Source organism: Thrips palmi, unplaced genomic scaffold (genome assembly GCF_012932325.1).
Source record: "Thrips palmi isolate BJ-2018 unplaced genomic scaffold, TpBJ-2018v1 HiC_scaffold_2, whole genome shotgun sequence".
Classification (NCBI taxonomy): Eukaryota; Metazoa; Arthropoda; class Insecta; order Thysanoptera; family Thripidae; genus Thrips; species Thrips palmi.
This window is the reverse complement of record NW_023144629.1, coordinates 6,255,973-6,270,780: the sequence shown is the minus strand read 5'-3', so window position 1 is coordinate 6,270,780 and position 14,808 is coordinate 6,255,973. Positions and strand designations below refer to the sequence as shown.

The 14,808-nt window shown below is 46.1% G+C and overlaps 2 protein-coding genes across 2 annotated transcripts in view; both read left to right on the top strand.

Moving 5' to 3' along the window:
- LOC117646713 (neural-cadherin-like) overlaps positions 1-10,875 on the top strand; it is an 85,392-nt gene extending 74,517 nt beyond the window's left edge. Inside the window, exons 6-21 of the mRNA XM_034387844.1 lie at positions 25-211; positions 296-1,432; positions 1,507-1,715; positions 1,819-2,151; positions 2,232-2,438; positions 2,539-2,810; positions 2,895-3,100; positions 3,221-3,363; positions 3,486-3,746; positions 3,866-4,216; positions 4,308-4,608; positions 4,735-4,924; positions 5,971-6,212; positions 7,116-7,313; positions 7,420-7,578; positions 7,671-10,875. Coding sequence (XP_034243735.1) covers positions 25-211; positions 296-1,432; positions 1,507-1,715; positions 1,819-2,151; positions 2,232-2,438; positions 2,539-2,810; positions 2,895-3,100; positions 3,221-3,363; positions 3,486-3,746; positions 3,866-4,216; positions 4,308-4,608; positions 4,735-4,924; positions 5,971-6,212; positions 7,116-7,313; positions 7,420-7,578; positions 7,671-7,792 — 4,518 coding nt within the window. The 3' untranslated portion in view covers positions 7,793-10,875. The remainder of the gene's footprint in view (positions 1-24; positions 212-295; positions 1,433-1,506; positions 1,716-1,818; positions 2,152-2,231; positions 2,439-2,538; positions 2,811-2,894; positions 3,101-3,220; positions 3,364-3,485; positions 3,747-3,865; positions 4,217-4,307; positions 4,609-4,734; positions 4,925-5,970; positions 6,213-7,115; positions 7,314-7,419; positions 7,579-7,670) is intronic.
- Positions 10,876-11,070: 195 nt separating this feature from the next.
- On the top strand, positions 11,071-14,773 carry LOC117646714 (uncharacterized protein C1683.06c-like). Its single transcript, XM_034387845.1, has 8 exons — positions 11,071-11,216; positions 12,049-12,152; positions 12,223-12,403; positions 12,761-12,862; positions 12,948-13,038; positions 13,386-13,502; positions 13,636-13,778; positions 14,025-14,773. The coding sequence occupies exons 2-8, from the start codon at positions 12,127-12,129 to the stop codon at positions 14,418-14,420; spliced, it is 1,056 nt and encodes a 351-aa protein (XP_034243736.1). The 5' UTR covers positions 11,071-11,216; positions 12,049-12,126; the 3' UTR covers positions 14,421-14,773.
- The last annotated feature ends 35 nt before the right edge of the window (positions 14,774-14,808 follow it).

Genomic DNA, 14,808 nt, shown 5'->3' with positions numbered 1-14,808 from the left:
CTCCCTGCTCTTCTTGTGCCGCAGCCTCTTGACCGCGACCAGCCCAACGGCCGCGCGCAGTGGCGCTTCACGGTGTTCGCCCAGGACGAGGGCGGCGAGGGCCTGGTGGGCTACACCGACGTGCAGGTCAACCTCAAGGACATCAACGACAACAACCCGGCCTTCCCGCAGGGCGTGTACTTCGGCAACGTCACGGAGAACGGCACCGCAGGTGAGTCGTGACTTCTCTTGGCCCGTCCGAGTCCCTCGGGACTGCGCGCTGGGGTGAGACTGACCGGACTTCCTCCCTCTGCAGGCATGGTGGTGATGACCATGACGGCCGTGGACTACGACGACCCCCAGGAGGGCACCAACGCCAAGCTCACCTACTCCATCGAGAAGAACGTGATCGAGGAGGAGACCGGGTCGCCCATCTTCGACATCGAGCCCGACACCGGCGTCATCAAGACGGCCGTGTGCTGCCTGGACCGGGAGCGGACGCCCGAGTACTCGATACAAGTGGTGGCTATAGACGGCGGGGGGTTAAAGGGCACGGGGACGGCGTCCATACGCGTCAAGGACATCAACGACATGCCGCCCAAGTTCACCAAGGACGAGTGGTGCACCGAGGTGGACGAGACGGACGGCACCACGCTGCCCGACATGCCCATCCTGACGGTGACGGTGCACGACGAGGACGAGACCAACAAGTTCCAGTACAAGGTGATCGAGAACTCCGGCCTGGGCGCCGACAAGTTCACCATGGTGCGCAACAACGACGGCACTGGCTCGCTCAAGATCGTCCAGCCGCTGGACTACGAGGACCCTCTGCAGAGCAACGGGTTCCGCTTCAAGATCCAGGTCAACGACAAAGGGGAGGACAACGACAACGACAAGTACCACGTGGCCTATTGCTGGGTGGTTGTGAGGCTGCGAGACATCAATGACAACAAGCCCCAGTTCGACCGGCCCAACATTGAGGTCCGAGTCTTTGAGAATGCCGAAATCGGAAAAAGCTTGGAAAGCTTCAAGGCCACTGATCCAGATCAAGGCGGAAAGAGCCACGTGACGTATGCCATTGACCGGTCCTCAGACCGCAGGCGACAATTCTCCATTAGTCCGGAGGGCCAAGTTAACATCCAGAGATCTCTTGACAGAGAGGAAACTCCTCGGCACCAGGTCAAGATTCTGGCCATTGACGATGGTGTACCCCCTAAGACGGCTACAGCCACTCTCACTGTCATTGTCGAAGACATTAACGACAATGCCCCAACATTCCTCAAGGACTACAGGCCTGTTCTGCCAGAACACACATCAGCTCGCACTGTTGTTGAAGTTCTTGCCACTGATGACGATGATCGCTCCAAGAGCAATGGGCCTCCATTTATTTTCCGCATGGATCCTGCAGCAGATGATGTTATTAGGGCGTCTTTCAAAGTGGAACATGATCAAAGTACGTCTCTTTTGTTTACATTCGTTGTATTTTTCCTTTCAAACCTGTGCTAACATTTATTTTAATTTTTGCAGAGGGTGCCAATGGAGATGGTATGGCAGTTGTGTCATCCCTCCGTTCATTTGATCGTGAACAGCAGAAAGAATACCTCATCCCCATTGTGATCAAGGATTCTGGTAACCCTGCCATGTCTGGAACAAGCACCTTGACGGTCATTATCGGTGATGTAAATGACAACAAGATGCAATCTGGTTCAAAGGAGATATTCGTTTACAACTACATGGTATGTAACTCACTTTTATCATTTTTATCAGCTTCACAGATCATTTTGGAAATATTTTTGCATTGATTCTATTGATCATGTTCATTGCTTGTGTTTATTACAGGGTCAAGCTCCAGACACTGAGATTGGTAGAGTTTATGTCTATGATCTTGACGACTGGGATCTACCTGATAAGATGTTCTATTGGGAATCAATTGAACATCCAAATTTCAAGCTCAATGAACACACTGGCATGATAACTATGAAGCATGGCACTCGAGACGGAAAATATCATCTAAGGTTCAAAGTATTTGATAGAAAACACACCCAGACAGATGTGCCTGCCAATGTCACAGTTACTGTTAGGGAAATTCCCCATGAAGCTGTGATCAACTCGGGATCAATTAGAATATCTGGTATATCAGATGAAGATTTCATACGCGTCTGGGATTACAGAGTAAGTACAGTGGGTTTGTTGCATTTGTTGCATTTTTTTCCTTTGAAAAAAACTCTTATAAATTTGTTTTTAATTTATAGACTCAAGGTGTTATGAGAAGCAAGGCCGATAAATTCAGAGAAAAGCTAGCTGATTTACTTCACATCGACCGGGAGAATGTAGATGTGTTCAGTGTTCAACTAAGACGCAGGAATCCCCCTCTCACTGACATCCGCTTTGCGGCCCATGGATCACCGTACTACAAACCAGTCAGACTGAATGGTTTAGTCCTAATGAAGAGAGAAGAGGTCAGTGTAAAATATAAACAGCCAAAATATTGTTAAACTTGTTTACTGTAATTTGTTTTTTATATGTTTCTAATATTCTCTTTCATTTTTTTACCTGAAGATTGAGAAAGAAGTTGGAATTAATATCACAATGGTTGGCATTGATGAATGTCTCTATGAGAACCAAAATTGTGAAGGTTCCTGCACCAATCAAATGGAAATCAGTAACCTTCCATACATGGTCAATGCAAACAAAACAGCATTGGTTGGTGTTCGAGTGGACATCATTCCTGAGTGTACATGTGGGGCTCGCAACTTTAGTAAAGAAGAATCTTGCAGAAATAGTCCGTGCCACAATGGAGGCCGATGTCAAGAAGGAAGGAATGGTGTGACGTAAGTATTGAATAGATCACTTTGTTTTCTCCTTTCATCTTTTTGTTTTATGCTCGTTTCTTCAACATTTTGTATCTTTTGTAGATGCTCATGTCCAAGTGGATACAGTGGTCCTCGCTGCCAACAAACTGCCAGGAGTTTCCGTGGAAATGGATGGGCCTGGTACCCACCTCTAGAGCTCTGTGACTCTTCACATCTTAGTCTTGAATTTGCCACCCGTGTTGGAGATGGTACACTTCTTTACAATGGTCCCATAGTACCCCCAGAACCTGAGGAAGTACTAATTTCAGGTTTGTACTTGGATTTTATTCAAAGAAATTCTAATAAATATTTTGTGATACTTGTCATCATTAAACACCTAATTATGTACGACTGTACAATGTTTCTAACTTCTTTAAAAAAAATTTCAGATTTTATCTCACTTGAGTTGGACAAAGGACACCCAAGGCTTCTCATCGACTTTGGCTCCGGCACCTTGGAGCTTAAAGTAAAACCAAAACACACTTTAGATGATGGAGAATGGCATCGTATTGACATTTTCTGGGACACAGAGGTAAATGTCACTTTTTTTTCTCCAATGAACAATTACTGTGCAGAATTGCGATGAAATGTAATTTTTTTTTCAAATAGTATTATTTTAATTATTAATGGAATTTTTTTACTCTTTTAACATAGACTGTCAGATTAGTTGTGGACTTCTGCAAGGGAGCGGATATTGATGAATCAGAGAATGGATCCCCGCCAATGTTTGATGATTCCTCATGTCACGCCAGTGGAACTATCCCTGCATTCAATGAGTACCTGAATGTTAATGCACCTCTTCAAATAGGTGGATTTTATGTGGATGAATTTGAACCGTCAGCATATCATTGGCAGTACAAGCCCTTTGGTAAAAGCTTTGATGGTTGCATTAGGAATATTTTCCACAATAGCAAGGTAATCTATTTTTCTTTCCTACTGTTTCATTGTTTGTTTGTTTGTTTTAAATTGTTTTGACACTGCTGTTTACTTGCTTTTTGAGTGACTCATTGGTTTTCTTTCTATCTACATTCCAGCTGTACGATCTAGCCCATCCTGGTCTTTCCAGAAATACAGTTGCTGGTTGCCCTCAGACTGAGGAACTCTGCGCCCAATCTGATCTCACATTCCGTTGTTGGGAACACGGCACTTGCACTGGCAGTATGACTGAGGCCCGCTGCCAATGCCTGCCTGGCTGGACTGGTCCATCTTGCTCTGTCCCCACAGTCCCCACCACATTCAAACCGCAGAGTTATGTCAAATACGCGCTCTCCTTTGACCCTGACAAGTATTCCACTTCCATCCAACTGCGCTTCCGCACAAGGGAGCAAAACGGTGAGCTGTTCCGTGTCAGCGATCAGCACAACCGTGAATATGGAATCCTTGAGGTAAGCTTTCAGCCTATTTTTCTCTGACATCTCAGAAGATCTCTTTGCTCTCTCTTGTAGTTAACTTGATTGTGTATTAACATTGTTGTAGATCAAAGACCGGAAACTCCACTTCAAGTTCAACCTGAATAGCATTCGTACAGAGGAAAAAGATTTGTGGCTTGCCGCAATGTATGTGGATGATGGCCAATGGCACACCATTCGTGTCCATCGCTACGGCTCAGCAGCATTCCTGGAGCTGGATGGTGGTGAAGGGCGGCGGTACAATGAGACCTTCACTTTCAGTGGTCACCAGTGGCTCATTGTGGACAAGCAAGAGGGTGTTTATGCCGGTGGAAAGGCCGAGTACACTGGTGTGCGAACATTTGAGGTTTACTCAGACTTCCAGAAGGGTAAGATGAGCAATATTTTGGACTTTTTTAATTATTCCGGATGTTAAATATTTTTTTTAGATTTTCAAACTTATTTTGGATTTTGCCTTTGCCTATGTAATTTACTCACGCTATTGGAACCAACAGGTTGCCTTGATGACATTCGGCTGGAAGGCAAGCATCTGCCTCTGCCACCTGGAATGAATGGGACTCAGTGGGGACAGGCCACTATGGCACGAAACCTGGAGCGCAATTGCCCATCCAACAACCCATGTGCCAATGTAATCTGCCCCGATCCGTTCGAGTGTGTGGACCTGTGGAACGAGTATGAATGCACGTGAGTACCAACTTTGCCTTCCTTTGACCTAATTCATCCTGGAACCGCGGGCCGCGGGCGTGGTGGAAGTACGGCACAAAGAACGGTAGGCAGTTCAGAAGAGCCGCGGACGGAGGGAGGGAGAGAGAGAGAAACAGGCAGTCAGGCAGTCAGACGGGCAGCCAGACCGCCGGGCGCCGCGCCGCTCTTAAGTGCTTCCTGCGGGGCACTCGAGCATGCTGTGTGCATACACTGTGACAAGGTGTGGTGCCCGGAGCCCGCGGCGCCCGGACTGCAAGTAGTAGGGCCTTCCCCCCTCCCAACTTCCCCTCTCTTCCCGCTCCCTCTTGCCCTCTCGCATTTCCCAATAGTGATCCAGGAGTTTTCTGACCCCTGTATAAAGGGAACAAAATTGGATTGTGGAAGAGTTGTGAATGGGGAATGACTTTCTGTTCCCCCTCAGTTGGCATCCAGGTGATGTGATGATCTCGTTTGATTATTACCCAGACTGACTGTATTATGTAGGTTACCCAGGTCCCCTTTCTCAGTCAAGTTTATTTTAAAACGGCAAGAATTTTTTGGGATCACCATGTATCTCTAGGATGGCCAGTTGAGCAAGACAGGATGTCATCTCCTCCCATCCTGCCTCCGGTCCCCTCCCCCTCCCCCTCCCGGCGCGGTCTTCCATCCCGGCCTCTTTTCCACCTCCCACTCCTTCCTGAGCCTCTTCCAAAACACAAGTCTGCTCTGTGCTCACTGTGTGTGTCAGTGTGGTCAGAGCAGTACTGTTCTCTACTCTCTGAGCTGTGCTGTGTGTACCTGATGGGGACCATATATCGGTATGATAGTTTCTGTGATTTGCTCTTCTCAAATTTTCCCTTATTATGAATGAGAAGTGAATGAGATTGTTAAAGTCATGAATAAGAAAGGATCAAAGAAATGTTAGAGTTTCATTTTATCTCTTAGAGACCCTGGGTTAAATGAATCTTTTCGTTGAATATGAGTCAGTATAGGACAATGAAGTGTTCTGGCGTGTAGAGTCCTCATTGTGTGCATTGTTTCTATAGCTGTGGAGTGGGTCGCATCATGTCGCCTGATGGAAAGGGTTGCATGGACAAAGACGAATGTCTTGACAAGCCATGTGAAAATGGAGGACATTGCTTCAACGAAGACCCTCGCACTCGATATCGGTGTGAATGCCCTGATGGATTCTGGGGCGAGAACTGCGAACTTGTACAGGAAGGCCAGACTCTGAAATTGAGCATGGGTGCCCTGGCAGCAATACTTGTCTGCCTTCTCGTCATCCTCAGTATGTTCATCCTATTTCAGCTCGGAGTACCAGGCCACTGTTGTAGCGGATTTATTTTGCAACCTTCTATTTTTTTTTTATTTTTATTTTTTTAGCAGAGTAGTGAATGTGTGTATATGATTTACATGGCATAGTTTTATTTATGATCCTCCAATTTAGTTTTATGGCACCATCTCGTTTGTCTCTCCTCTCTTTTTTAATTCCCTAGGAAGATTATTTTTTCAGTTGCTTATTTTATTTGTGTAGCTTGTAAAAAAAAAGTTGTTAGTGGCCGTTTTTGTTTTAAGTTTGCTTTATTATTTTTGATTTGTAGTTGCCCTGCTGGATTTAGAGTGCAAGGCCACCAGTGTGTCAATGAGAATGAATGCCTGGAGTGGAAGCCATGCATGAATGGTGGCACCTGCATCGACTATGACGACGACCGTCGGTACGAGTGCTTGTGTTCCCGAGGGTTCACTGGGCTCAACTGCGAGCTGGAACTCCTGGAGTCGGGAATCATCACGCCATCCACTGATTTTATCATTGCTATTTTTGTTTGCGCTGTGTTGCTTCTTGGTGAGTAAGACGAGCAGAGAACCATTAAAAAGAAAATAACTAATGCCGTTAAATCTTCAGTTTTATCTCATGGAAACCTTGCAGTGGGGTATTTGAAATTGATTTTATCTTATGACTGCTTGTTGTTGTAGATTCGTAAGAATGTAGTGTTTTGACGCAAATAGCTAGTGCAAATTGTGTGTCTTTATGTAATTTCACTCAATGCTTTACCTTAGTATTTGTTGACTTCATGTTTAAAATACAACCTTGCTTATTTTTCTTTTGGCCGCATTGGTACATCCTTCATTTGCATTGTTACAATTTTGGACCATTACACAACAATTTTAACTTTTCTTTTTCATTTTGCAGTATTAGTTTTGGTGTTTGTGGTCTACAACCGACGACGTGAAGCTCACATTAAGTATCCTGGTCCGGATGACGACGTTAGGGAGAACATTATTAACTACGATGATGAGGGAGGAGGCGAGGATGACATGACTGCCTTTGACATTACGCCTCTTCAAATTCCCATCGGTGGACCATTACCAATGACTGCTAAAATGCCATGTAAGTTAAAAAACTTGTTGGTGATGTTGGTGTTGTTTTTTTTTGTTTTTTTTTTGTTTTAAAACCAACTGACAATTTTTAACTGTACACGTAACTATTTTTTCAGATCCTCATCTTGGTCAAGATCCCAATGTTGGCGTTTTCATTGAAGAGCACAAAAAGAGAGCCGACAGTGATCCGAACGCACCACCATTCGATGATCTTCGTAATTATGCATACGAAGGTGGCGGCAGTACAGCTGGTTCCCTCTCTTCATTAGCTTCAGGTAAGAAGAGTTTTGTTTCCTTAGTAGATTGGACCTTTCATTAGCCTTAGTTATTTATGCATCAGTAATCACAATTTTATTTCATGTTTCAGGCACGGATGATGAACAGCAAGAATTTGATTATCTAGGAGCTTGGGGGCCACGATTTGACAAATTAGCTGACATGTACGGACAGGAGGGTGAAAGTGAAGAAGAAGAAGAGGATGATGTTTGAAAGGAGAACTTTCAATCATTGTGCAGACATCTCTTCCGTGTGGTTGGGAGCAAACTTTCATTTTGCCTGTACCGTCCTCCCCTCTAGTCTCATCAGCTCTTGTCACTTTGCAGTTCTGTTTTTCTGAGCCTCAGGTTTCCGAAGTGCCTGTATGGACTTGTAGAAGTTAATTGAAGACTGTAACATTGCGACTACTCTAATCACAAGTTAATTACTTAATTTTAATGGAAGAGACATGCTAATTCATTCTCAACGTAAGAATCCTATTTGTTTGCCTACTTCAAGACAACAGCTGTCATTTCTCATAATTTAAGTGAGTGTAATTTTACTTCTAAACAAAGAATCTAGATCATTTGTAAAGGAATATGTGCTGCATGTTTGTCGTACCTAATAATAATGTACATAATAGGTGTAGTGAGCTGTATTAAAATTGTTTCAAGATACTCAACTGAATCAGTACTAAGTAGATTTGTTATGTAAATAGGATGCCATGTTGGTGCGGAGTATTTAAGAATGTTTTTTGCACATAGCGATAAGAAGTTGAAAATAGCACTGACTGAATGACGTGTTGAGGTGACTCCTAAAGCAAGTTTTCTACCCTGAACTGGTATGCCAGGTTCATTGTGGGAATGTGCATCATTATTCCCATTCTTGGTGCAGTTTGAATGGAAAATTTCATGGGAGTGAGTGAAGTAATATTTAGTTTTTGCACTTCTCCATCGGATTTGAAATGTGTTGTTCCAAAGATATTGAATGGTTATACTGTACTTTAGTGAAGTTAAATCAAATGTTAAGTGGTGTAAGTTTTTCCTTTTTCTATTTATTTATGTTGAATTCAATCTTATTGGAGAAGTGCCAACTTCTGTGGAAGCTCAGATATTCCTCTCATCAAAACTGTATATTTATGTGTGCAAATGTTTGTGGCCCAGATAGTAGTGCTTGTTTTTTCTAGTTTAAGTTTAAACAATACCAAAGTCTCATAAACTCACAAGTCTTTTGTACTATGATTTCAATCATTTCTATGTGTTAAGGACAAAGTAATATATGCCGTGTTTTTATTTATTGTTTAGATTAAGGTGGCTTCTGTTGATAGCCTTGCCATATTGGTAATTTAAGTCATGCTGGCTCGGCCTCTATAGCATTCCTTTGAACACTTTTCAACTATTGTTGGAAAGGATCAATGTTTCCATGCTGATCACTCATACTTTGCCAAAACTATTAGATACAAGTATTTTTATTAGTTAAGAAGCATTGTGTCAATTCTTTATTTTTGTAATTTGTGTTTGTTTGTTACATCAGGATGGCACTGGTTCACATTACTTGATGACATGTTTGTCATGACACGCCATGGCATTGTGGAACAGTTGCAAAAGCGTTTATTGAAGTCAGAAATGGTTAGTTTGTCATTTGAACTATTGTCCTTGGTGTCACATGCACAAATTCTTATTCGTACACTTGCATTTGACCAGTTCCCTTATGAGCAAGTAGCTTTTTCTCATTTATGTCTGATCTATGGTCATAAAATTTCTTCTAGGTGTGTGGAATACAGCAATCAGTTTTCAAACAGAGGATGAAAATCAGTATTAAAAATTCCCAAATGTATCATAAGAATAATTTAAATAATTGGGCCATTTAAAATCATCTTCTTACGTGTTTTACATAATTTTTTTATTCGTCTTACAATTGAATCTTCCAAAGTACTTTGGTGGCTCATTTTGATTTCAATCATCATGGGCATCTGAGGTTGTTTTCATCAATGCTCAAAGCTGTTTAAAATTAAGTCTTAAATCCTTTCTTATAATAAATTGAAATACTCCTGCCCCTCTGCCTTTAGGTAGGAACTTTCTTGCTGAATCAAGCCATAGTGAGATTTCGGCCTACTCTGAATTTTACACTTAAATCAAACTGAGTGTGAGCTGCGGCTAAATGTTCCATGACTGCTATGATTGCTCCCCAATTTTTTTATAATGGACACAATGTATCTCTCCTGAATGGTGGTCTGATTATTGTTGCTTTATGTTCCTATATGTATAATTTTTAGCAAGAATTATGTATCCCTTACTTAACATATTGTGATTTGCAAGTTTTTATGTTGTTACTGTATCTTATTACTCCGGAGTCCTTTGAGTTTTGTATACAGCACCATCATTTACTGAGAGTTTGACGCGCAGACATTAGGTGGTGCGAGATGATAGCTAAATCACTGCCCATATTGCCTGTTTTCGAGTCAGACTTGCTCGCCCCTCACTGCCCTGCACCTGTCTATGACTGTCCCAATTATGTCCCCCTAAGTTTATATATGTGTTTCTTATACTCATTGTATTATTCATGCCTCAATGAATCATCATGTTATTATTTTTAAGTCTGGATGTTTTTGTGAATCACAGTTATGGAACCTAAAACTTTGTTGTGTTGGAAGTTACTTAAACCCAAAGTTATTGCCATTAACTACAAATTTTTATGTGACCATTGTAATACTGTTTTGTCTGCCATAGTAATTGGTGATGGTCAGATTTTGTACAGCAAGTCAGTGTACCTTTAGTTGACTCATCTGACATGTGTGTCTAGTAAATATCATAAGTTATCATTAGGTACCTCAAAGCTTAAGGTGGGGAAGGGGTGGGTATTTGAAAAAACATGTGGAAGTAGCAGTTTCAAGAAGTCACTTGCGTAGATTCCAATGAGGAAGTTCCATTATAATTTAGTTTTTAATACTTGCCTTCCTTGTAAAATTGACTTTGACATCCTTTTTGTTTTGGAATATTTTTGTCAGTCATGTGTTTATGCCTATCAAATTTTAGATCTGACTTTTACTGCTATTTCGTTCTTCCCCTTTATCTTTTCTTATTTTATCAATATGAACAATTGTCATCAGTAACCATTTCTGTGTTGGACTGACCTGAGAACATTTTAAAAATCATGATAATTTATACCTCAGCATGGGTTTTGAAAATTATTATTTTGTTTGTTTTTTATCTGATTTTACCTTTCATATGTGTCTCAATATTTATGTTGTTTTTATTTTCATCTGTGATTCAAGTAGCTGTATAAGTTCGAACTTAATAAACATGATACAATGTTGAGCTGTTGCGTTTCTATTCTCCTCGCAAACTTTTCCTTTTCACTCGCACCCACACATTACTAAAAAAAAAGAAATAGAGAAACACTTGTTTAAACAGTTCATCACAATAAGTTGAAAAACTCGAGTGGGTCTGAAATATACTCTCCAAGGGAATGTCCAGTTCCAGTCGGAGAAGCCCAGGGAACTTTGACGAGTTTGGCTGGCAACACTGTCAAAGGAAGCATCTGCTCGCCAATCGCCGGCCCTGGGCTGCGAGTCAAGTATCCAACTTTAAACCGAATTGTGACCTTGGCACGCTTGCCCAGTCGACGCACCCTGGCATTACCCCGACACCTAATCTCTGTGAGTAAGCGCTTGTGCAAATACTCGACGGCCCGTCTGGAAATGGCGGATGTAAACGGAACCTGTGATAGGTTAGGGTTGGCTTTCTGGCGCCAAGGCGGCCATGCCGTGCTGCCCGGATGTGCAGTGATCGGAGAGGAACGGAAACTTCCCTCCACTTTCCCGGCCGCCGATGGTCCTTTGCAGAATTCAATTTTGACTGGAAGTTCCCGCGAGTCTTCACCACTGGCTGCTGAGTGGATGGAAAGGACACGATTTGTGGATGAAATTTCGACATTTCTAGTAAAGTCATCGCTTAGAATGGCCACCCCCACTCTGCGCAGAGCAGTTTAAATTTAGCCCGCCTTGTCCGATGGGTTGCCTACCCTTGAATCTGCAGGCGCTCTCGTTCATCTCGCGCCAAGGAGAACGAAATGGTCCCAAAACGTCATCATAAGCTGCAAGTGGCGGATTTTCGTCTCGGTTTTAGCTCTTTTGAGGTCGCAAGTGGCTTGAAACAGCTCACGAGGAGCTTTTCGCAACGATTCTGTTCGAGCTGACAAGGGATATTCTCGGCTTCCTGGATAAGGGGGCCGGTGAGAAAGAGATTGTCCCGTTCGAAGAAGTCCGTTGCACTTTTAGTCGATTTTGATAACAAAGTTACGACTATTTGGAGCGACAGAAAAATATTCCCATCAAAAGGTGCGTGTCTGCGCAAAATTCTCATTACACCGCAGCCATATAGTCTTTGGAAGACTTTTAGAGTGGTGTTTATTGATTAGTGGGAATTGTTTTCCACTTGTATCCTAACATACGTGAAGCGCTCTTATCTTGATCCCTTCCCTCGCTCTAGGCACTGCCAGGCATATACGGCGACTAGGAACTAGGCGTCGGCACTCCGCTTCGGCCCTTCGTCCTCCACACACTCAACATGAGCGGCGCGGCCCAGCAGCGCAGGTCAGTCAACGCATGACGTCATGCAACAACTTGAACCAACAACTTGAACCTTGCCGGCGCGGTTTCCCAGGCTGGTGGTGGTGGACGTGGACACGGGCACGGACGACGCCCTGGCCCTGCTCATGCTGCTGGCCGCGGACGCCGTGGGCGAGGTGAAGCTGCTGGGGGTGACGTGCGTGGCGGGGAACACGCCACTGGCCAACGTGTGCCGCAACACGCTGCGGCTGCTGCGCGCCGCCAACCGACTAGACGTGAGTACCGTCGGAGGAGGTCAAAATCCCGGACGCGTTTTGAGCTCCAGAGTCGCTGAATGGGACTCAAGCCGAACGTGTGACCCCACCAATGGATTGCCCTCCGAACGAGGAATCCATTGGTGGGGTCACACGTTCGGTTCGAGTCCTGCTTAGCGACTCTGGCGCTCAAAACGCGCCCAGAGTTTTGGCCGGGTTCTTCTCGGCCGGCTCGCGGGCCTAGCCGGATTCATCTGATAAGCGGGCCAGCAACCACGATAGGCGCTGCGCCTCGCCGTGCCGCTTGCCGGAAGCCCAAACCTCAGACCCCGACCTGCCCCCTGCGTTGCACTGTGTTTTAAAAATTTCCCGCCACAGATTCCCGTGTTCGCCGGGGCCGACGGCCCTCTGGTCACGGACAGGCCCGTCACCTCGCACCCCTTCCACGGCCGGGACGGCTTCGGCGACCTGGACCACGAGGTATGGATTTGCTTCTCTATCCGTCGCTGTTTTCGAGTCACCTTTCTGTTTTTTATGCTTGATTCGTCCACTCTGATCCGAGCAGGCTTTCCCCGGAGACGATTCCGAACTGGACGGCTTTCTTCAGAAGGAGAACGCCGTCGCCGCCCTCAACCGGCTCGTGTGTGAAAACGAAGGTACCGTATTCCAAAAATAAAACTCAATGCCAAATAACTTTTGTTTTTGTAAAAAAAAAAATGCTGCTGCCGCTTGCTTTTGGCCAGAAAGCTCCTTTACACGACTCCGGTCGTCTTTGGCGCCTGCGAGGTAGGCCACCGGCCCGTCCCGCAACACTCATCTGTGGAGACGGTGGCCTACCTCGCCCCTGTGAAGCGCCAGGCGCGGGGTAGGCCACCGTCTCCACATCCGTGTGTTGCGCGACGGGCCGGTGGCCTACCTCGCAGGCGCTAAAAGGGCGGGAAAAGAACAGTGACTGCTGGACGGACACCCCGACACCGTAAACACGGCGGTGGTGCTTTTACAGGTGAGGTGACGCTGGTGTGTCTCGCGCCGCTCACCAACATCGCGCTGGCCGTCCGCACCTACAGCGCCTTCAAGAAGAGCCTCAGGGAAGTCCACATCATGGGCGGCAACGTGCGCGGTGCGTAGCTACCTGAACATGGGCGGTGCGCAGAAACTACTCTGTATAAATTTTAGCCGTCAGTTGATGACAATTTTCAAAGCTGGTATTTCCTTGCAAGAATATCATAAAGTGATGACGTGCTGTGCCGCAGGTCACGGCAACACCACCCCGGCCGCCGAGTTCAACTTCTGCACGGACCCCGAGGCGGCCCACGTGGTGCTGGAGAGCCTGGCGTCCACGTGCCCCGTCCAGTTGACGCCGTGGGAGACCTGCACCGACCTCGCGCTCCCCCTGGTAAGCCCCTCAAGCGAGCAGCGAGCCCTCAAGCGGGAGATGCCGGCTGGCTCTCTTTTGGCCTCGACCGCAAATCTCCTGTCCTGAGCCGCGCGTCCCGCCGCATTGTTACCACATGCGCAGGAAAACATACTTTTGTTACAACAAGCTGCTTTGCTTTGTGAGGCCTAAAATAGTTTGTCAGGTTTTCAGAGTGTGGGTGTGACAAGTTCGGCGACGCGACTGATGCCTGTCTGTGTCTGGCAGGACTGGCGGCTGGACGTGCTGCCCAGGGAGGGCGGCGTGGCGTCGGGCGACAACCTGGCGCTGCAGCTGGTGACGGAGGCGGACCGGCGCGTGCTGTCCTCCAACGCGCGGCCCTCGTGGGTGTGCTGCGACCAACTTACGGTGGCGGCGCTGCTGCGGCCCGCCCTCGTGCTCCGCCACCATCTCCGCCACGTGACGGTCGAGCTGGGCGGCTGGCGCACGCGCGGCCAGATGGTGCCCGGCTGCGTGAGCCTGGAGTCGGGCTGCCGGCCGGGCTGCGTGGACGCCCAGGGCCGCCGGCCCGTCCGCGTCCTGGACGCCATCGACATGGACGCCTTCAAGCAGCTGCTGTGCTGGGCGTCGCGCCGCTGGACCCGCCTGCCCCGGGTCGCTTGAGGTCGAGGCTGCCTGCCGGCGTTCGCCTCCAGTGTTTCCCGCCCCCGTGTCGAAAGGGCTGCCAACCTCGGGACTTGAGACGCTGGACCTCGATTGACCGTCTCGCAGGACAAAGCCCCTTTGAGGTATTGCCTGTGCGCGGGGCGAGGTTGGCAACCCTTTTGACACTAATGAATCGTGTGAATTTTTGCCTACTCATTTGACAAAACTCAGACAGCGGAAGAGAGGGAAGAAACGTGATTGTAATCCATGAAATTGTTGACGTATTTTTATTTTTGTTTGAACGTGAATTTTTATACGCACAGTGCTGAAGAAAATAAAACTATGTATATTTTCACGGTATTTGACGCCAAGTTTTTGCCTTATAATTTTCCATCTTCCTCCACCT

Bases quoted from the DNA above. Each gene is read 5' to 3' on its own strand.
- LOC117646714 (XM_034387845.1), top strand. From the start codon at position 12,127: ATGAGCGGCGCGGCCCAGCAGCGCAG. The intron at 13,039-13,385 runs GTACCGTATTCC...GTGCTTTTACAG, and splicing joins GCTCGTGTGTGAAAACGAAG to GTGAGGTGACGCTGGTGTGT. The intron at 13,503-13,635 runs GTGCGTAGCTAC...GCTGTGCCGCAG, and splicing joins CATGGGCGGCAACGTGCGCG to GTCACGGCAACACCACCCCG.